The following is a 22,170-nucleotide window of genomic DNA, read 5'->3' on the forward strand; positions in this document are numbered from 1 at the left end:
AGGGATAGAGAGTTAGAAACATCGATGAGAGAGAAACACTGATCAGCTGCCTCTTGCACACCCTGCTGGGGATGTGCCCGCAGCCAAAGTACATGCCCTTGACCGGAATCAAACCTGGGACCCTTCAGTCCGCAGGCCGACGCTCTATCCACTGAGCCAAACCGGTTAGGGCTAGGCTTTTTTTTTTTTTTTTTTTTTTAACAATGAGAGCGGTGGCTCTATCAGTAGAATATTTTGTATGGACCTAAAATGAGTCCACAGACCCAGTAAAAGGTTCAAGGAGCAGAATAGCTGACTTAACCATATAACAAGCATTTGAGTGCCTTCTCTGTCAGGCACTGGATTCAAGGATGAATCAGAAATATAGGATAACTGCCCAGTTGGACCTAACAGTATAGTGAAGGAGACAAAAGTGATCAAGCACATTTTTAACAGTATATTTTTATTGATTTTTTTTTTTAGGAAGAGAGAGAGAAATATTGGCTGCCTCCTGTACACCCGCTCCTGGGGATGGAGCCTGCAACCCAGGCGTGTGCCCTGATCAGGCGTTGAACCAGTGACTTCTTGGTGCATGGGATGACACTGAGTCATACCAGCCGGGCGATCAAGCAGCATTTTTAAAAGCGTGTTCAAATAGGTAGCTACTATTTCCACAGGTCTCAGCTTGAGGAAGACATTGGGATTTAGAATCTTTGAGCAGGACGAGAGATTAGGCAGTCTGTCCAGCCTCATTCTTATTTTACCCATTCTCTGGTTTCAAATTTAGATGTTTTGTAGCGCTTGCAGACCGACAGGAAAATAGTGACCATCTGACCATTTAGATGAGTAATTCTTAACCAGAGATCACCCTCAAAATCGTCTCAGGAGCTTTCACCAAATACACAGACCACCACCTGTCCCTGGGAGAAATGTGATTCTAGAAATAAAGGCACTTGAAAAAATTAGAATAACTACCTTCACATTAATGTTGTAAGCTATATGGCATCAGTGAAATAGGAACAGACGGGTGTGAAAAAGGGACAACACAGGAAAGTTCTTGCAAATGACGGCAGCTATGGGCATAAAATGAGACGGCTGATCAAAGTGACACCGAGGGGGCTAAATGAGAGGCGTGCAAGACAGAACCGTGGAAATCTCCAGAATGTAGAGCAAAGGGATCAAGATATGGACAAGGGTAAGAATCACACAGGTATCCAAGAATCAGGAAGCCATTCGTCTGACAGCAACTTCAGAAAATAAGCAAACATGAAGACTAAAATAAAAAACCTCCGGGCCTGATGGTGAACATTGGAGTTTGCAGATGGAAAGGGACAAGTGTCCAGCAGGAAAAATGAAGGGGGGGGGGGGAACCTCCATAAATGGGGTCTCCAAGGAAAAATAATTTACCAGAGAAAAACAGGTTACCTACGAAGGAACGTGACTCACTGGCATCAGGCTTCTCCAGAACAACTCCAGGTAAAAAAAAATTTTTTTTTTTCCAGGTAAAATTTTAATGCCTTAAAAACGCCTGTGCGGGGGAGGGAGGAAGAGGATGGTCCCAGTTCTGTTCCTGTAATTCTAAACCTCGCAATGCTAATGCCTAAAGACAAAATAAAAGCACGGTTTGCTTTCCATTCAGCTTTTCTGAAAAAGTTACTTGAAAAAAAAAAAATCTATGAAAGTGGAAAACAAATACAAGAAATAGATACCTGTGTGTTTAGGTTGTTCCTTCGCGTCGTTTCCGCTTCTGGTCACGTGGCTGAGGTCAACGGGCCGCGCCTCCCCTACCCCCCGACTGCCTCGCGGGTCCGCAGACCGACACGTCACTCCTCGGCCCTCAACCTAACTGCCTCGAGCACGTTCCCTCGGCGCGCTCGCTCTCACTAGCAGGCCAATCACAGCTCGGCGGGAGCACAAAGTCCCGCCCCCCGGATGCTAAGTGACTTCTGCCTTGCCCATTTAAGAAGTGCGAGCGCGGCCTCGTTCCCGCCTCTGGGTCTGACAGACAGTTCCGCGACCCTATCATTCTTCCGAAGTGGCGGGTCGACCCTGAGCCAGCCAATGGGGAGCCGTCCCGGGGGCGGACCTGGACTCTGCCAGGGTTGAGTGCGCCGCTGAGCGGATGGCCGTGGGAGCTGAGCGGATTCCCGAGCAACGCCGGCCAGGTGAGAAGGCCGCGGGATAGAACTGGAGGATAGCTGCAGGTGCGGCCCGGGGCGTCGGTGGGATTGAGGAAGTGCCGAAGGTGGGGCTCCAAGGGCGGAGGTGAGGATCGGAGGCAGACCGGCGAGCGTGGAGGAGGGGGCGTGGGGCGTGGTGGTGCTGGTGCTGGTGGGGTGCCCCGGGAATGGAAAGACGTGCAGGTCTGGGGAGCGGGTGCACTCCGGCAGGGGGTGCGTGGAGTTGCTGGGATCCCGGGATTGGTCCTGGGGGCGAAGGCGCTCAGGCTGCTGAGGTGGCGGTTGTCTCGCAGTGGGGCCGTCAGAGATTTCGATCCCGTGAGGACGGGAGACGGGTGCAGGGGTGAGTGGACCGGGGAGGAGGGGAGTGAAGGCGGGTGCGTGGGGGGCGGGGGAAGGGTGCAAGCGAACGGGGATGGGGGGGGGGAGGGGAGGGTGCTGTCTCCGGAACTGTAACCTGGGTGGGACGAGGGTGCCCGGCTTGCAGGCACGTTGGGGAGAACGGGTGCGGAGCGCTTAGGAGAAGCGCCTTTGCTCTTTCTTGCTCGAGGCTGTTGGAAAACGATCGGAGGGCGGCACAGCGAGAGCTCCCTCGAGGTCCTGCCTTGGGTTACCAGCCCCTGTGCTCAGCTTTCAGGCAGAGGATCTGCTGCCCTCCCTTCCGCTCTCAAACTCTTTCAGGTAGGGGGTCATGTCACCTCGGTAGCGGTGAAGTCTTTTGTTTCAGGCGTTCCAGAAAGCAAATAGGAACCGGAGGTATGTGGCTGGAATATTGACTTCCTGGAGTTAGGTGTTTCTTCTTGATTGCAAGATAAGGCTTTCCCCTGCGATTATCATTAAGCCCGTGTAAAACGGCACCTCTGACGGTGAATTATGGAAAAGATGCTTGGTTTCTCACTGTTGAGCTAGGAACATACGATTCTTCATGCCTTCCGCGCAGTCCAGTGTTATTACCCCCCCCCCTTTCCTCTAGTAATAATTGGGGGTGGGGTGGGAGGATCAAGAGAGGCACAGGTTCCTTTTGACCCCCCTGCAGCCTTGGAGTGTGTTGCATATCCTTGATTGTTGTGTTCTTGATCGCCGAGCCCTGGACCAGCTTGTGGTTTAGGAATACCTGCCATCAGCCGTGCTCTTTTAGTTGACCCTGCAGTCACTGGTCCTTGCAACAGAGGGAAGCTCGTAGCCAGCCGGTTGAAACCGAAATTTGGACCCGCACATTGAGCTGGCTCAGTCAGGCTTCTATTTCTCCGCTTTCTACGTTCACTTCTGTACCCACTGTTCATCCCTTGCTTGCTTTCGGACATTCCTGCCTCTTCTTGAATGCTCTTTCTCCTTGTAATTAGTTTTTTCTCTGTTTCCATTTTTTTTTCCTATTTTCTTTACATCTCTTCCTCCAACCCCCATTTTTCTATTTCTGTGCTTTCTCTGCACACTTGTTGTACCACACTGTTGCCAGTTTTGCGTATGCACTCGTTCGCTGTGAGGAAGTGGGAGGCGGAATTATGGTGATAGGTCTAATCATTCCTTTTCAGTCTTAACACATGCACCTGACTTGTGCCCACTTCCTTGCCAGGGGACCGTAATTCGGGCAAGACTCGGGTATTAGTATTAGCCCTGAGCCTCTCTGGTGTGTTCCGTAGCTCCTGTCTCCTTCATGTTTCTCTGCCGCCATAAAACAGGAGGATGAAACAGTGAATTGGGTAAATGGAAGGTGTTCAATATCCTATGGTCTTGATTTTTCCATTTCAGCTACTTGCGTGTCATCTGTTGCCACCCATCGATGTCAAGATGACTAAGCTGGGATTTTTGCGGTTGTCCTATGAGAAGCAGGACACGCTGCTGAAGCTTCTCATTCTGTCCATGGCCGCTGTGCTGTGTGAGTGTGCATGGGCACTCTTTCTTGGGGGGATGGGAAGGAGAAAATCTTGAAAAAAAAATCAAGAATGGCTTTCTTATTCTTTTCAGTAGGATGTGTTCCTTTTACTGTCCTCCATCAGTATAATTTTAGGAAGGCAAAAGAACAAGTGTTATAAAAGGACTAGTGATCCTCTGGGAAAGAATGGGGAGCATGCTGTGCTCGTTCAAGAGATACTGAGGACCCTTGGGTACTGAATTTTCAAAAAGACAGTTTGGTTGCCTACCTTAGTATTTCTGTCTTTAGATATTTTAGCTTTCTATGAGTTGTAAGAATAGTCTTGATTGCCTTACCTCTTAGTTTGCTCCAAAGTTAAGGTTAGTTGTGGGGAACTCAACATATATAGATGATGACCATGTAAGTTGAGTGCAGCGTTAAAAGGTGGATGCGTTATTAGAGGCATTGATGGGAACTAGTTAAGTGTGTCCTGCCTGAGTGGAAGATGTAGGTGTGATTGTCAGGAGAACGTGAACTTCTCTTTATTTTATGTGGGAGGGATGGACAGATATCCAGGGGTCATTTTATATTTCTGTGACTTCTGTGCTGGATAATACTATTATCTTTAAAATTGTATTGTCTGCTATTATTCATGGCACATTACCATTGAAATATTAATTCTCTGGTATTTGCAGCATTCTCCACTCGTCTCTTTGCCGTCCTGAGATTTGAAAGTGTCATCCATGAGTTTGATCCGTGAGTACATTTGCTTGGTCCGGTATTTTCTTTGAGAAGCATTCAGGTTCATGGGTTTCAAATTCACATTCCAGTCAGTTCTTAGTGATGGGGATGTGTTTTCTACACATTCAGGGGGGAAACTGCTCAAGTTTTCTGAAGGATATAATTGTCTTCATTTGAAACATTTCTGTTAGAATTAATCAAGTGAGTCTCTTAAAATTATAAAAAATGTAAGACATTACTGATATGCCCACCTATCACTTTAAGGTCGGCTTCTCAGCTGGGTCAACAGTTAGGAATGTAGATTGAGGGAAAGGGGCCTGGTGTATGCTTTTAGGCTGAAAAGAAAATCACAAGCCATGAACTTGAGATCCATGACATTTTTTTTCCTGCGTAACAGTTTATATGGTAGAAATTGGGCCTATCAGTTAAGTACTAAGACTTTGAGAAAAATTTAAATGGATTAATTTGATTAGGGATTTTGTTTTAGATAAAAAAGATATAAGTGAAATACATTTATTGAGCATTCATTTTGTTCCAAGCACTGTTTCATGGATTGTCTCTAAAACCTAACTATAGCCCTATGAGATGGAGGTAGTACTTTATCTCCTTTTCACAAATAAGATAGGAAGCTGGAAGAGAGAATTCAGGTTTACAAGTGTAATAAGTAGAAGAACCAAGCTTTGACTCTAGGTTTGTCTATCTCTAGACAAGGGGTCCTCAAACTTTTTAAACAGGGGGTCAGTTCACTGTCCCTCAGACTGTTGGAGGGCCAGACTATAGTTTAAAAAAAAAAAACTATGAACAAATTCCTATGCACAGTGCACATATCTTATTTTGAAGTAAAAAAACAAAACGGGAACAAATACAATATTTGTATTTGCAGGTGGCCCGCGGGCCGTAGTTTGAGGACCCCGGGCTAGACACTGGAGCCATTATGTTATATTGCCTAAGGCTTAATTAAAATTTGGAGAGCTAGGATCATAGGTTCTTGAAATATTGGTATCTTAAACATAGCCTATTCAGCCTATGGAGCATTGATTCAAAATGCTCCTGCATATATTTGTAAATGTGTTGATTTGTAAATTTGCAAGCATTGAGGTGAGATGTCAGGGAAAGCAAGAATATCTGCTCTGTAGTCAAAGAGCTGGAGGAGACTGTAAAGATCTTGTGATTTGACATCTCCTCTTGCAGAGCAGAAAATTGAGGCCCGGGCTGTGACACTAGCCCAGACCTATTCACACTAACTTTTACTTTTTCCGCCTCTCTCTGCCTCTCCTACTGGTAGGCAAAGGACACATTTCTGACACATGTTGACTGCCTGTTACCCTGAGCCCTTCTGTCTCTTTGACAGTTACCAAAATAACATTCATTAGCAAGAAACAGGATAGAGATTTCTGCCACTTCTGCTTTAGCTGTGAAAACTTGACTGACCAAAGAGGAAATAGGATTAGAGGGGTGAGCAGGAATGATGATTAGTCATGATTATCTTTAGTAATTAAACAATTCCATTTATTTATTTATTTATTTATTTATGTATGTATGTATGTATGTATGTATGTTCTTTGCCTTTTAAAAAATTTTTTAAGTGAGAAACTTAAGAGAAGGGGTCACATAGCTTGGACCTAAAGAACTGTGTCTTTCCATGGATAACACTAAGTGTTTTATATCAAACATTTTTACGTAATTTACATTTTACACTCCTACGTAGGTGGCATTTAGAACTGTTTTAAATAACATGAGAATTAAGAAGTTTGTATTATGGAGCGGGTTAAAAAATGTTCATTCTGTTCAACCACCATCTTTAGAGATGCCCATCACTTGAACTGATCCATGTGTCCTTGTACATAGTATGGAAATGTTCTCTTGCATGTTCCTGTCCCTGCCAGATTTATTGGTGCCCACAGCTCAGCTGTTTTGCCTTTTGGGTGCTTGACCTCTCTGACTTGTGGCGGTGCCTACGACAGGCCAGCCTGATGGAGGGCCCCACTAGAGAGCGTTAGCAGCATGTTCGGCTTTAGCTGCACTTCCTTACGAGGGAAGCAGTGCTTTAATTGAGCCAAGCGTGGAACTACAAATGAGACTTACAGGAGCATAAAATGATTTTCATGCTTGGCATAATTTTTGGTAGCAAACTGACTTTTATTGGAGTAATGATAAGTTTCTCAGTGGTATAACCTGAGGAGCAAAATTTACTGCAAATTGGTACAAGTATTTGCGTATGAAAAGACATGGATCCTTTTTCCCTTGCTGTAGGTACTTTAATTATCGGACTACCCGGTTCCTTGCTGAGGAGGGGTTTTATAAATTCCATAACTGGTTTGATGACCGGGCCTGGTACCCATTGGGCCGAATCATTGGTGGAACGATTTACCCAGGTAAGTGAAAGAGGATTCTTTTTAAAAAACAGAAATAAGTATTTGTATATTATGGAACAATTTATTTTCTTTCTAATATCTTTATTTTTGACACTTGTAATTTCATTCTGATTGCAGATTCCTAAAAGTGGATCTTATATAGACAGGAGAACGTATATGGGAGAGTGAGCATGGGTAGTTCTTCATAAATTCTGGACTCTGACTGAATCCTTGAGAGAGATACAAGCCTATTGTAGTTGCTGTCGTAGTATTTCTGGTGGTTTGTTAAGACCTGTGTTGTCACTTTATTGATACTTACATTTGCCCTTAAGGGCTTTATCCTAGGACTAGAGACCCGATGCACAAAATTCGTGCAAGAGGGTTGGTCTTCACGGAGGTGGCAGCTTGCCTCCGCCCTCACAGCCCGGCTTCGTCCGGAAGGTCGTTCAGCTGTCCGGTCTAATTAGCATATTATGCTTTTATTATAGAGAACTTAATGGGGTTTCTTCTTTCTGTTACAGGCTTAATGATCACCTCTGCTGCAATCTACCATGTACTCCATTTTTTCCACATCACCATCGACATTCGGAATGTCTGTGTGTTCCTGGCCCCTCTCTTCTCTTCCTTCACCACCATCGTCACGTACCACCTTACCAAAGAGCTCAAGGTGAAGGATTTGTGGTGACAGGAGGCTTGGGAATGAATGTTGTTGAACCTCTGTAGTCAATGGCAGTGGGTGGGGGACTGACCCTTAGCAGGGAGCCAGAGGCTAAAGACAGCGTTTGCTGTGCTGCATTATTGGTTCACTCCAGCCCCTCCCTAGAATATGTGGTTTCTTATCATTAACAACTGTTTGTCCTTTAAAGAGAACATTTGAAGGTCAAATGTAAATTGTTCCATAAGGAGGAAAAACATTTAAAATGTGAAATGTGAGGTGTGACGTCCTCACACTCTAAAGGAGAGGAAAAACAGCTATAGGACATCTTCTAAAGTGGTTAGTTCTTCCTACTAAAAATGAACACTTTAGCAGTTATTTGTTGATTTTTGAAAAAGATTTAAAATTCTTCAACCGCTTGGCTTGTGTGGGAGACTCCATAATACTGCCTTTCTTTCTAGGTTCCTGCATTGCTGACCCCGGCTCTTTGGAGGCCATTCTTAGTTCGTGGTTATGGTGTCGGGGAGATACTTGAGAGGCGTTAGACTAGTAGGAGGGTTTGGGAAACTTGAGTTTAGTTTGGAAGCCTTTTCATGCTTTCCTTGCTGCACTTGTTTAAAATTTGACTCTTATTAACAGACAAGTCCTTCCTCACTTTGGGTATCAGTTACATTTTGTTGCTCCCCTCTCTCGAGCTCACAGATTGCCTGGTGATATTGCAGCTTGATTATCTAAGCTCCTAGAATCTTTAGTTCAGATAGATTATCACCTAGCTCTGTTGGCTTTTTAGCTCAGATAATAATTGTCTTCCTTTGCTTGTACTTGCATAGCTTTTAGAGGTGTGACTGGTGTTCCTGCAGAGTCACAGATACTCTTAGGGGTGGGGATTCATAAGCCTGGGGATTCACCAGCCAAACAGCCCTCTCTGAGCCAGTGTCTGATGTCTGACAGCTTACATGATTTGTCTGTCCTCAGCATATGTGTTCTCAGTTTCAGACTTGGTATCATCATGGGGAGTTGGTGTGAAGTTTTAGCTGTCTTGTGCTGTGAACATTTCTAGCATCACATTTACCTGTGAAAGCGCTGGACTGTTCTCTGAGCTTATGTTAAACAGAATGGACTAGTGCAGTGGTCCACAAACTGAGGCTCGAGAGCCACATGCGGCTCTTTGGCCCCTTGAATGTGGCTCTTCCGAAGCCTTAGGAATACCCTAATTAAGTTAATAACAATGTACCTACCTATATAGTTTAAGTTTAAAAAATTTGGCTCTCAAAAGAAATTTCAATCGTTGTACTGTTGATATTTGGCTCTGTTGACCAATGAGTTTGCCGACTACTGGACTCATGGATCCTCTCTTCTCCTCTCAGAGATGTATTGGTGTTAACTTCCTGTTGCCCTTCTTTCCTCACAGGATGCGGGGGCTGGACTTCTTGCTGCTGCCATGATTGCTGTAGTTCCTGGGTATATCTCCCGATCTGTAGCTGGCTCCTATGATAATGAAGGTAAGACTGAAAATGCCGAGGAAGGTCTGTCCACTTCATTTCCCCCTGGAACTTCATGATGTGCAGTAGAACCTGGATTCATATCTATTATTTAGCAATAGCAAAAATGGTATCTGGGCAAGATTAGAAATAGGCAGGAAAGGATCTCAGAAAAGTTTATATTCTCTTCCTGTCCTCTCTTGTAGAAAGGTAGCTGGCGATTTTTCTTCTGTAAGGCATTTGACTCATCTCTGGACTTACAAAAGTAGAGTCAATTTTTAGTGTTGAATGGCACACTTGTTTTAACATTATTTACTTGTTTCATTTTCCTAGATGAGTGGCATGGATGTTCTTAAAACTATAATGACTTTTACTACATATTTTCAATTCAACCTGTGTTTATTGAGTGTTATTGGGAAGGCAGTGTTAGGTATTATAAAGATAGCAATGAATAAGATTATAGAGATAATGAATAAAATTGTGTTGGCCTATATTTTATGAAGGAAGGTAAATATGGACCTATAAAAATAACTAGTAACAAGCAGATAGCATTGTGTGCCAAGAGAGTAATATGAACAGAGTACTTTGGGAATGTAGGTAAAGGAGACATTAATTCAGACTTGGGAGCCAGGGAAGGCTATTTGGAAGTGGTTTAGGTGAACTGGACCCTGAGGCTGGTACTTCCAACAGGCATATTAAAGAGGGGCGGTCAGGGAAGAGGGATCTGCTGTGGTAAGATGGAAATGCAGGATGCATGGGATACATTTAGGACTAGCAGGGAATTTAGTACCTGGAAAGAATAGTAATGATAATGGCCAACACTCACTGAGTACTTGCTGTGTGCGAGGTACTGTTCTAAGTGCTTAGCATGCAATTAGTAAGTTTGTCTTCACAACACTTATGAAGTAGATACTATTATGGACTGATTAGTACCAGGAAAGGCACAATAATTATGCTATAAATGGGTAGTAGATCTGGGATATGAATCAGGCAGTTTGTTCCAGAGTGGTATTCTTAAAAATTATGCGAGTATGGCCCTTTATTGACTTTTTGTTGCATTCTTTCTGCAGGAATTGCCATCTTTTGCATGCTACTCACTTACTACATGTGGATCAAAGCAGTAAAGACTGGTTCCATCTATTGGGCAGCCAAGTGTGCCCTTGCTTATTTCTACATGGTAACTTTTCACTTCTTTCTTCTAGAAGTTTCTCTATGTCCGAATACCTACTGGGATCAACTGTTATAAACTGGAAGTAGCTCTTGGGCTTTGAGACTATGGAATGGAAGCTAGAAGTCTTTACTGTCTCTTGTATCCATACAAAGACTAACCCAAGGCAGGCATGGATGTCGATGATATAATAGCAAGATAGAGATGTTTTAATTTTTAAAGTTTTCCAGATACCGTATTTTCTTTGGGTGCATATTGGTTGGCCAACTCTCTTTTCTGATATGTCCCCCTTAAGTTTTTTATATATCTATGTTTGTTTGATTTTACATATACTCTTAGACTTCTTCCTTTAACTGCTTCCACTTGCTCATGTTTCCCATGTATCACTGAGTTCTCCATGTGAACTTAAAATAGCTTGCATCTAGAGTAGCCCTGAAGGTTGGGTGCCTCTTGTTTTGTGATTTTGATGTCAGGAGCCATAGGAAATAGGGGACTGAGTTATAGCAATGGGTGTGAATTTGATTTTCCTATTTAAAGAAATCAGTTATTTAAACTCTCTAAGCCACTTGTCATAAATAAAGTTTATTAGTTATTATAAAGATTATGTTCTTTAAAAAGGTCACAGGTAATATCCCAAGGTGTGCTGGTGGTGGGAGGAGGAGGAGTGCTCAGAGGAACGGTTCTCTTTCATCCTGTCACAGGTCTCTTCATGGGGAGGCTATGTGTTCTTGATCAACTTGATCCCTCTCCATGTGCTGGTGCTGATGCTCACGGGACGCTTCTCCCACCGGATCTATGTGGCCTACTGCACTGTCTACTGCCTGGGCACCATTCTTTCCATGCAGATCTCCTTTGTGGGTTTCCAGGTGAGCTCTAGGCTGAGTGGGATTTTTGGCTTCTACTTGTTCCAACCAGCTCCACCTAGATTGATTTATCTTGGATTTTGGTGAGGAGAGTAAGACTTATTCACAGGTCTCACCTTGGATGCTGGTGCTAACTGAAGTAACAGAATCATTAGTCATTAAACTCTCCTTCCAGGAGTTCATTAATGTTTGCTCCATGAAGTTTGTTAATTTGGCTTAGGTTTGTAGGAAGAGGAGTAGTATTTTGGCCGAGTTGCCTTGATGTAAGTGATCAAAATGATTCCTAATCCTTTTTAATGATAATGACACCATCTACACTAATAAAAGAGAAAAATGGTAATTGGCGTACGGTGATACCCTTTTCATTGGCTAATCAGGGCTATATGCAAATTAACTGCCAACTAAGATTGGCAGTTAACTGCCAACTAAGATTGGCAGTTAACTGCCAACAAGATGGCGGCTAATTTGCATATGTAGGCACAATGCAGGGAGGCGAAAGGGAAAGCAGGAAGAAGCCCCCTGCCACTGAGAGTGATCGGAAACCCAGGGGGGAGCTAAGAGCTGGGGGGCAGGGCAAAGGCGGCCTGGGGCTGCCTTTGCCCTGCCCCCAAGCCATGATCGGAGAATCAGGTGCCTTTTCCGCCCTGGCCAATGATAGCAGGAAGTAGGGGTGGAGCCAGCGATGGGAGCTGGGCACAGTCGAAGCTGGCAGTCCCAGGAGCTAGGGGTCCCTTGCCTGGGCCTAAAGCGAAGCCCACGATCGCGGCACCCCCCGCTGCCACTGCAGGTCCCCACTGCCCGAACCGGATGCCTTAGCCAGAGACGTTAGGCCTGGGCAGGGGCGGAGCCTGCAACCGCGGGGAGATGGGGGTCTCCTGCCCAGGCCTGACACCTCTGCCGGAGGCCTCAGGCCTGGTCAAGGGGCCGATCCGGTGATTGGTGATCGGAGGTTGATGAGAGTCAACTCCTCTGGCCAAGGCATCAGGCCTGGGTGGGGGGCGGAGCCGGGGATTGGGGGGATATGATGGTCCCCTTGCGCAGGCCTGAAGCCTGGGTCCGAGGCGTCAGGCTTGGGCGGGGGGTGGAGCAAGTGATCAGAGGGAGATGGGGGTTCCCTGCCCAGGCCTGATGCCTGGGCCAGAGGCATCAGGCCTGGGTGGGGGGTGGAGCCGGGGATTTGGGGGATATGATGGTCCCCTTGCCCATGCCTGAAGCCTGGGTCCGAGGCGTCAGGCTTGGGCGGGGGGTGGAGCAAGTGATCAGAGGGAGATGGGGGTCCCCTGCCCAGGCATGATTCCTGGGCCAGAGGCCTCAGGCCTGGGCGGGGGCCAGAGCCAGTGATCGGGGGGAGATGGGGGTCCCCTGTCCAAGCCTGACACCTCTGGCGGAGGCGTTAGGCCTGGGCAAGGGGCCAATCAGGCGATCGGAGGGTGATGGGGGTCTACGCCTCTGGCCAAGGCATCAGGCCTGGGCAAGGGGCAGAGCCAGCAATCGGAGGGGTCTGGGGGTCCCCTTTGGCAGAGGCGTTAGGCCTGGGCAAGGGGCCGATCCTGCGATTGGAGGGTGATGGGGGTCAACGCCTGAGGGCTCCCAGTATGTGAGGGGGCAAGCTGGGCTGAGGGACACCCCCCCACACACACACACACACACACACCCGGTGCACGAAATTCGTGCACCGGGCCCCTAGTTTAATGATAAACTTCTTAAAGAGGCCTAAGCAAAAATATTTCAGGAAGCAGAGCACAAGCCTTTTAGCCACATTACCCTCCATAGTTAAGAGACAACTATTAAATCTAAACAATATGGTGTGTTTGGTTTCTCATGTCAGTCTTATCAAAGTGGAATCCTTATTCAGAGGTCAGCAAGTATTTCTTTACTGATCACCTATATGCAGTTTGCTAATCACTGGGAAATGTGAAAAGTAACAAATTGGTCCTGGTCTTTAAGGAAGTTACAGTCTTGCTGGGGGGAAAGAAGTACATGCATCTGTCTACAGTCTATAGTATGTGGTTCTGGAAATGTAGTTCCCGGACCAGCAGCAGCAGTGGTATCTGGGAACTTGTTAGAAATGCAAATTCTGGTGCCTCACTACAGACTGATGGGGGTTGGGCTCAGCAATCTCCCCTCCCTCCCCTTCACCTCCCATGATGATGATTCCTACTAGAGTTTGAGAACAGGTGGTTTAAAGGTAAGTGATGGAAGAGATCTAAAGTTCAGGGAGCGTGGAGGGGAGTGATGGATTTCAGTTTGGCAGATTAGGGGGAAATGATATTTGCATTGTGCCTTCAGTGATGAGAATTTCAGTGAATGCAAATTTTAGGATAATGAGAAAATTGCAATCCAGGCTAAAAGCATCGCCTGAGCAAAGGCCAGAGATGTGATAGAAAATATTGGAAAATATAGCAGGTGAATTAGACCCTCCTCTAGATTGTCCCTAGTTCCTTGGTGGCTTCAGAACTCATTTGACCCATTGAATTAGGTCAGGGTAATTCAGGTTTAGGCTGGACCCATTCTCTTTCTAACATTATTCTCATACGTACGCTTTCACCAACAGCCTGTCCTCTCATCAGAGCACATGGCAGCCTTTGGGGTCTTTGGCCTCTGCCAGATCCATGCCTTTGTGGATTATCTGCGCAGCAAGTTGAACCCACAGCAATTTGAAGTTCTTTTTCGAAGTGTCATCTCCCTGGTCGGCTTTGTCCTTCTCACCGTGGGAACTCTCCTCATGCTGACAGGTAGGAAAGGTTCATGTCTTTTAGTATTAAATGTAAACTCCAAAAATATGGGTTAAGAAAGATTCCTTCTTTTTCTCCTATTTCTCTTTTCGTTATAAACATATGAAGTCCTACTTCTTCAACTTTTATTTCACTTGTCAGCCTGCTGTTTGGATTCAGCATAGCAAAGTATGTCTTGTTAGAGCAGCACTTAATCTCAGAAGAATCACACTTGATCAAAGGACCGTATCTTACCTTGCTAATTATTCCCTTTTTTTTTTCTTTTCCCTTTTTTTGGTTCCTGTTGGTAGGATGGGAGAAGTCCTAACATTGCTTGCCAAACCCTATAGCACGAGCTCATCTGATCCTGTATGCACGACACCACAGGAGTTTAGTTACACATTTTCCTCACTTCCACTTCTCAGAGGCTGATTTTATTTGCCAAGTTTCTGTGAATTGTCTAATTCAGAGCAGCACTAGAGGACGTAGTTGACTTATAGAGTTGGCCTTGGTTTGACCAGATTTGGCCTAAACCCTTCTGGGATGCATTACTGCCTCCCGTCTGAGTTTATGCACAGCCTGACTTTATTTTGCTTGCTTTACTGACGAAAGTACTCTCCAGTTTGAAAAAAGGGAAGGAGTGAAATTCTCCAAGTATTGATGGCATTTAAACAAAAACCTAGTCCTTTTGTCTCAGAGAATCTTATTGAATGAGAAGTTGTGATTAGTAAGGATTAGATGTTACTTTGTTTCAGGAGTGATTGTGAAATATTTGTTCTCTTTGCTGCCAGGAAAAATATCTCCCTGGACGGGGCGCTTCTACTCACTGCTGGATCCTTCTTACGCGAAGAACAACATCCCCATCATTGCTTCTGTGTCTGAGCATCAGCCTACGACCTGGTCTTCATACTATTTTGACCTGCAGCTTCTTGTCTTCATGTTTCCAGGTCTGTCTGCCTTGTGTTCTAAAGTGCCCTTTGTAAGAGTCACCATTTATTTCAAAATAAGTAAAATACCCTCATCCTTGTGTTTGTTCTTTGCCTACTTACCTGTGCAGTACAGAGGGTGATGGCTAAGCATTTTTTCCTGAAGCAGAGTAGATGTTAGACTTGAATAGCTGCAGACCCTGGAAAGTTCAGAACCTCAGTTTTCTGCTCATTTATGTGTGAAAATTTGTATTCAGGGTGTATGTGTGTGTGTGAATAATTCTAGTGTACCTCTCTCCCACTGCCCATCCCTGGGTCCTCCCCATTAATCAGCAATATTGAAATCCAGAATGGGCCTGGCTGATTGCAGAGCCTCTTCATCTAATGCAGTGGTTCTCAACCTGTGGGTCGCGACCCCTTTGGGGGTCGAATGACCCTTTCACAGGGGTCGCCTAAGACCATCGGAAAACACATATATAATTACATATTGTTTTGTGATTAATCACTATGCTTTAATTATGTTCAGTTTGTAACAATGAAATTGGGGGTCACCATAACATGAGGAACTGTATTAAAGGGTCGCGGCATTAGGAAGGTTGAGAACCACTGATCTAATGTATCTTCTGGCCAAGCCAGATATGTTTTAGAATTTACCCGTTGTACTGGGCTTCCTTTTAAAAAAATTTTTTTATTTTGTAAAATAACTTTTACATTTTTTCTTATTATGAAACTAAGTTATCTATTGTAAAAAATATATAAGTGAAAAAAGTTAAAAATTTCAGTTCTCACCACATATCTGTTGCTACTATTAACATTTTGATGTATATTTGTCCAATTATTTATTGAATAAAAATTAAATGCTAGTTTTCCTCGATTATTTTAATTTCATAAGGAATCATAATTTCTGTTTAGTATTGTTTTAGAGAATATTTAAGATATATCATTTGTTAACTTTTTTAAAACTACAGAGATGTGTAATGGAGAAGGCAAATGGTCCATAATCTCTGTAGCAGTATTTTAATTGTAGCATATTAATTTTATAAATAAAATATGCTATAATCTTCATTCTTAATGTTGGACATTTATGTGGTTTCTGATTTTTTGCTATTTTAAAGAGTGCTGTAGTGAACATCTTTCCATGTATGTATGATTGTTTGTTTAGCTGCTTACTTTTTACTTTTACTCTTGTAGTTGGTCTCTATTACTGCTTTAGCAACCTGTCCGATGCCCGGATTTTCATCATCATGTATGGTGTGACCAGCATGTACTTTTCAGCTGTCATGGTGAGGAACTCCCTCAGTCCTAGCACACCTTATATTCCTAACTCTGGGTGCTTTTTTGTTTCCTGCATAGCAGGATTCAGAAAGTTCTGATGATTGTGCACATGCTTCCCTCTGAGCATTCGAGGGCTGCCTTGTAAAGCTGCTCACTGGTTGATCCTTCACTGGAAGGTGTGAGCACTCATGCATTCTGATTGGGGGCCCAGCTTTCTTGTATTCATGACCTTGTGTTAGGGACAGGCACTTCTGCACTTGTTGGAGAAAGTGACCCTGGGCAGGTTCCTTCCCTTCTCTTTCTGGATGTCTTAAAAAGGGAGATGATGGAGGCTTTTTGAGTTGTTAAAACAGGAGAGATTTCATATATTGTAGCAAGACTGTTTCTCACACGTTTTTGATCCCAAACCATAGTTAAGAAATATAGTTAATATTACTCAGGACTCTCATACATATATACATATATGTATAACTGAAAAACGAAGGTTTAGAAATATATACTTATACTACTGTAGACTTATCAATTATTTTTTCTTCTATTTTGTTGTTTCATTGAAAAGTCATATTTGTTAAAAACCCCTAAATTAATGTCATGATGTACGCATAGGTTGAAAACTATAATTCGTAAAACACAGATTAGACTGTAATCTTGCTTCCTGCCTCTTAGGTGCGTCTGATGCTGGTGCTGGCACCTGTTATGTGCATTCTTTCTGGCATTGGAGTCTCCCAGGTACTGTCCACCTATATGAAGAATCTGGACATCAGTCGTCCAGACAAGAAGAGCAAGAAGCAACAGGATTCTACCTACCCTATTAAGAACGAAGTGAGTATAAAGCAACAGTAAGAACAGGCTTGGGAAACTGTGTGTGTGTGTGTCTATGAATGTTTGTGTACGTTTTGTTTTTGAGTAAGGGAGTGAGAGGACTGTCATAAGTGGTCAGAATGAACTTATACAGCCCCTGACTTACTTTGATTCATTTTATTATTGGCTGTGTGTAAGAAGCTGTTCTGTGTCGTGTAAATTTAACTTGGTTTTAGAGCTCATCTTGTCCTTGTTCAGGTGGCAAGTGGGATGATACTGGTCATGGCTTTCTTTCTCATCACCTACACCTTCCATTCAACCTGGGTGACCAGCGAGGCCTACTCCTCTCCCTCCATTGTGCTGTCCGCTCGCGGTGGGGATGGCAGTAGAATCATTTTTGATGATTTTCGAGAAGCGTACTATTGGCTTCGTCACAATACTCCAGAGGTAAAGATTTGGGAAAAGTGGGGTTGTGGGTAGCGTAAAGGGGGAGACATTTGATGTTATGGTGAATCAAAGCTTTTAGATGGGTGGAAAACTTGGAGAAATTGTAACTATAGGACTCTAGTGGTGAGTGAGCTTTAAAGGTCACCTCCATTCAATTCAGGATTTCTATCCTCACTGGTATTGATGGTGATTCTATCATGAGGTGGACTATCACAGTTATATAAGAAGAAAAAAGTTACAGATAAATAATACATGTTCATTGTAAAAAAGTCAGCAAATAGAAAAGAAAAGACAAATTTTCCATAATGTGATCACTTAGTGATAATCACTTTTAACATTTTGGTTTATACCTCTGAGAATCTAAAGTGATTTCCTTTGCAGTAGCTATTAGAAATAGCACTTCTGAGTTAGATTCGTGAAGAGTCAAAACTTTAAGAATTTTGTAATCCTTTCCCATTATATCCTGTGATTTGTATTTCCCCCCCATTATTATAACTGATTTTTAAAATAATATTAAAGACCATTTATTTAATACAATTATCTGTTGAAGCCAATCTATTTGGAAATATTGATCAGTCCCCTATACCTCCCACTCCATTATACTTGTTTGTAAAAAAGTGATCTACAATGAAAGTATTAGGAATGTTTGATTGTATAATTTGCACGGAGATTTCATGATTGTATATAAATGTAGGACCAGATGCAATGATTTATTTTCTGTTGCATGCATTATTTTGTGAAGAAATTGATTAATTAGCCATGCCTGATTTCCTATCAGATGCCCTTCCACTCCATCTCTTGTATGTGATTTTTGGAGGCAGTGAGAAGCTTGTTATTTTCATTTCCCATTACTTCTTTCAGGATGCTAAGGTCATGTCATGGTGGGATTATGGCTACCAGATTACAGCTATGGCGAATCGGACGATTTTAGTGGACAATAACACGTGGAATAATACCCATATTTCTCGAGTAGGGCAGGTAAGGTAAAGGGATCATTTGAGTGTTTGGCCCACAGGGTCTAGTGCAGGGGTGGGCAAACTTTTTGACTCGAGGGCCACAATGGGTTCTTAAACTGGACCGGAGGGCCAGAACAAAAGCATGGATGGAGTGTTTGTGTGAACCAATATAAATTCAAAGTAAACATCATTACATAAAAGGGTACGGTCTTTTTTTGTTTGTTTGTTTTATTCATTTCAAACGGGCCGAATCCAGCCCGCGGGCCGTAGTTTGCCCACGGCTGGTCTAGTGGGAACTATTTCTCCATGAGGGATCAAATGATCTGGAATTTTGTTCTGAGAAATGTGCATGTCTTTTTCTAGGCAATGGCATCCACAGAAGAAAAAGCCTATGAGATCATGAGGGAGCTTGATGTTAGCTACGTGTTGGTCATATTTGGAGGTCTTACTGGGTATTCCTCTGATGGTAATGTACTAGATTCTACTTCTGGCTGTAGGGCCTAGATTCTAAGAAAACTAGATGATGCTCCTATTTTTCTGTCCTTCTGTTATCTTATTAACATATTTTCTTAGTTGGGGAAGTTCCTAAGTATTTGCAGCTTGAGTTGTTTTGGGTTTTTTTTTGGTAACAAGTAGAAAGTAAATGTAAATATTTCTCATGTAGGTACAGCATGCTATACTTGTTTAAGGTCTAGGAGCAGTTCCACAACCACAACATAAAGCTTCTGAAATGAACTTAAGATTTAATGTTTTTTAGTAGATTTAAGCCATAGAATAATCTCCCAGCTTAAAATGTTTTATATATATTGTGTCTCACGCAGCCTGGGCATGTGCCCTGATGGGGAATGGAACTAGCAATCTCTTGGTGCATGGGGTTAATGCTCAACCACTGAGCCACACCAGCCGGGGCCACATAAGTCATTTTAAAATGTCTGTTAGCCAGATCAAAATAAGTAAAAAGAAATAGGGGAAATGAATTTTATTTATTTATTTTTACTTAACTTTTTAATTGAATTTATTGGGGTGACATTATTCCTATTATTACAACTGCTTTTTTTGATATTGTTAAAGACCATTTGTTTAATACGATTATCTGATAAGGCCAGTCTATTTATTTGGAAATACTGGTTAATAAAATTATATAGGTGTCAGATGTACAATTCTATAATACACCACCTGTATACTGCATTGTGAGTTTACTACCCCAAGTCAAGTCTCCTTCCATCACCATTTATCCCCCCTTATACCTTCTTCTACCTCCTCCACACCCCCTGGAAATGAATTTTAATAATTTTATTTAACTGAATATTACTACTTAATATGTAATCAAGATGTTTTACACACTTTGTTTTGTTTTTGGACTATTTCATACTTACAGCACATCTTAATTTGGACTAGCCTCATTTTAAGTGTCAGTAGCTACTTGTGGCTAGTAGCTACTGTATTGGACAGCTCAGCCCCAGCTAATACCTGGACCTAATTTCAGTTGTGACTTAAGCCTGGACCACTTGTATAGGATTTTAGCAGTCTAGTAACCTATAGGACAAGCTGTATATTTTGAGGAAAAATGTTTTATCTACAAATTGTCTTTCCAGTTTTTATAAATGAGTTAAATGGTGCCATTCCCTATTAGAAAAATATTTGGGGAATTTCCTTAGAAATAGTGAGCTTTTCATTAGATGGTTTAGCTCCAGCAACCTTTGTAATGCAGCATTTCTTTCTTTTTCTTTTTTTCCCTAGACATCAACAAGTTTCTGTGGATGGTCCGGATTGGAGGGAGCACAGACACAGGCAGACATATCAAGGAGCATGATTATTATACTCCAACAGGGGAATTCCGTGTGGACCGGGAGGGTTCTCCAGTGCTGCTCAACTGCCTTATGTACAAGATGTGTTACTACCGCTTTGGACAGGTGTACACAGAAGCCAGTGAGTGATTCTTAGCAACATTAATAGCTAACACGGGGTGCTTTTCATGTGCGAGGCTCTAAGTGCCTTACATCTGTTGACTCACTTAATCCCCTCAATAGCTCAAAAAGTAAATATTAATATTACTCCCATTTTATATATGAGGGAATTAAGGTACAAATAGGATACTTAACTGCCCAAAGTCACATAGTAAGTGGCAGAGTCAGGTGAAACTCAGGTGATCTGGCTGTAGATTCTATGCTTTTACCCATTACTTTTTATTGTCTCTCAGTAAAAGGAATTGCAATGGGGAAAGGAATGAAGAGGGATAGATTAAAGGACTTTTCGTTTCTTTAGATAAATACATCAAGAGTAATTAAGGTTAAGTCTTTCCTTCTAACTTCAACTTCTTAGTTCTGCACTAGGGACAATTTCTGAACCAGATACAGGCCTTAGACTTCTGATAGGTTTTTCTCTGATCCATGGAAGGGTTATTAGTGTATCACAGAGGCCTCTGTGTAGCACTCCTCAGGAACAGAGGGGCTTGGAAGTCAGCCTCCTCCCTCTTAGAAGACACAAGAAGCATCATCATCTTGGAGAGGACTTGAGTTAGGGTAACACTGGATTTGCCCTTACTATTGACATCCTTTCTACAGGTCCTACTTTCTAAACAAACTACAGGCTGAGGAATAACATTCCAGTTAGTAGATGACTCACCAAATTGATTTACTATTTCCTTAGGAAATCTGCACTGTAGAAAGAAGTGTATCCCATTTTTTGTCCCTTTCTAGAGCGTCCACCAGGTTTTGACCGTGTGCGGAATGCTGAGATTGGGAATAAAGACTTTGAGCTTGATGTCCTGGAGGAAGCTTATACCACAGAGCATTGGCTAGTAAGGATATACAAGGTGAGCAGATGTTATACTGTCATCTTTGCACGTTGGTTCTAGTGCTAAAAGTGGACTACGGATTTCTAAAGTAGGGACATTTCTAATGTCTGAAAAGTAGCTTGCAATTCATTCCAAATTTTACTGTTTTTATTTAGATTGTTCTTAGAAAACACCCTGGTCTGCTGTCATTGTGGCAATGTTGTCAGTGATATATTTCCATTTGGGGCTGGACTTGATCTTTTAATGATTATCAGGCTTTAGTGGGGCAGGGGGTGGGGTGGAGAAAGTGTGTGTTTGTGCTTTCGAGCTACTGAAGAATTCATGGCATAGAGTCACATAAGTGTGTTATATCTCTAACATAAGAAAAGATTGAGAACCTTGATGTGTTGGAAGGTAGATAATTTATAACTGCTCCTCACAGAGGTATTTCAAACTAGTCTCAAACCAGTGCTCATTTAGTCACAAAGCCAAACTGGGCAGGAGAATCCAACATAATCCCTCCCCGTCTGGGTAACCCAACTCAGTAGAGCAGCTGTCCTAAATTGACCTGATTGTAATGTTAAACTGACATCTTTATGTTGTAGGTAAAGGACCTGGATAACCGAGGCTTGTCAAGGACATAAACGTTACGTCCAGCTCTGATATGCTTCGCACTGAGCGCGTCACATTTAGGACGCTGAAGATGTTTTTAAAATATGCAGTTTATAAGAACGGAGCACGATGGGATTAGAATTGTCTGGAAGTTTTGCCCTGGGTAATATGGGCTGGGCCAAATGCAATGATTTTTTTTTTATAATTCTGAGAGGTTACCAAATGAAATGTCATGGCTTTACTTTGGTCAATTAAAGGGAGGGAATTTTTTTTTTTTTAATGTGCCTTATTTGTTTTTATTTTTGACTGATTTGAGGAAGGCAGAAGTTTATGCTGGGCTGATAAAAGGACAGAAAGCAGGCCTCATCCCTGTTTTTAGCTTCCTAAATC

The 22,170-nt window shown here is 43.0% G+C and overlaps 1 protein-coding gene across 1 annotated transcript; it reads left to right on the forward strand.

Annotated features, from left to right (window-relative positions):
• The first annotated feature begins 2,073 nt into the window (after nucleotides 1-2,073).
• Nucleotides 2,074-22,060, forward strand: STT3A (STT3 oligosaccharyltransferase complex catalytic subunit A). Its single transcript, XM_081113645.1, has 18 exons — nucleotides 2,074-2,144; nucleotides 3,909-4,035; nucleotides 4,707-4,767; nucleotides 7,006-7,127; nucleotides 7,628-7,773; nucleotides 9,173-9,263; nucleotides 10,313-10,419; nucleotides 11,112-11,276; nucleotides 13,828-14,008; nucleotides 14,779-14,934; nucleotides 16,105-16,196; nucleotides 16,855-17,010; nucleotides 17,248-17,436; nucleotides 18,298-18,414; nucleotides 18,756-18,858; nucleotides 20,133-20,321; nucleotides 21,092-21,207; nucleotides 21,774-22,060. The coding sequence occupies exons 2-18, from the start codon at nucleotides 3,948-3,950 to the stop codon at nucleotides 21,810-21,812; spliced, it is 2,118 nt and encodes a 705-aa protein (XP_080969771.1). The 5' UTR covers nucleotides 2,074-2,144; nucleotides 3,909-3,947; the 3' UTR covers nucleotides 21,813-22,060.
• Nucleotides 22,061-22,170: the final 110 nt, after the last annotated feature.

The sequence above is a fragment of the Myotis nattereri genome, assembly GCF_964212035.1.
Source record: "Myotis nattereri genome assembly, chromosome: 19".
Lineage (NCBI taxonomy): Eukaryota > Metazoa > Chordata > Mammalia > Chiroptera > Vespertilionidae > Myotis > Myotis nattereri.

What these genes read in the sequence shown, in the direction of transcription:
- STT3A (XM_081113645.1), top strand. Translation starts at nt 3,948, where the DNA reads ATGACTAAGCTGGGATTTTTGCGGTTGTCCTATGAGAAGCAGGACACG. An exon ending in TGGTGGAACGATTTACCCAG is followed by an intron (nt 7,128 to 7,627) that starts GTAAGTGAAAGA and finishes TTTCTGTTACAG; the next exon opens with GCTTAATGATCACCTCTGCT. An exon ending in TACTGGGTATTCCTCTGATG is followed by an intron (nt 18,859 to 20,132) that starts GTAATGTACTAG and finishes TTTTTTCCCTAG; the next exon opens with ACATCAACAAGTTTCTGTGG.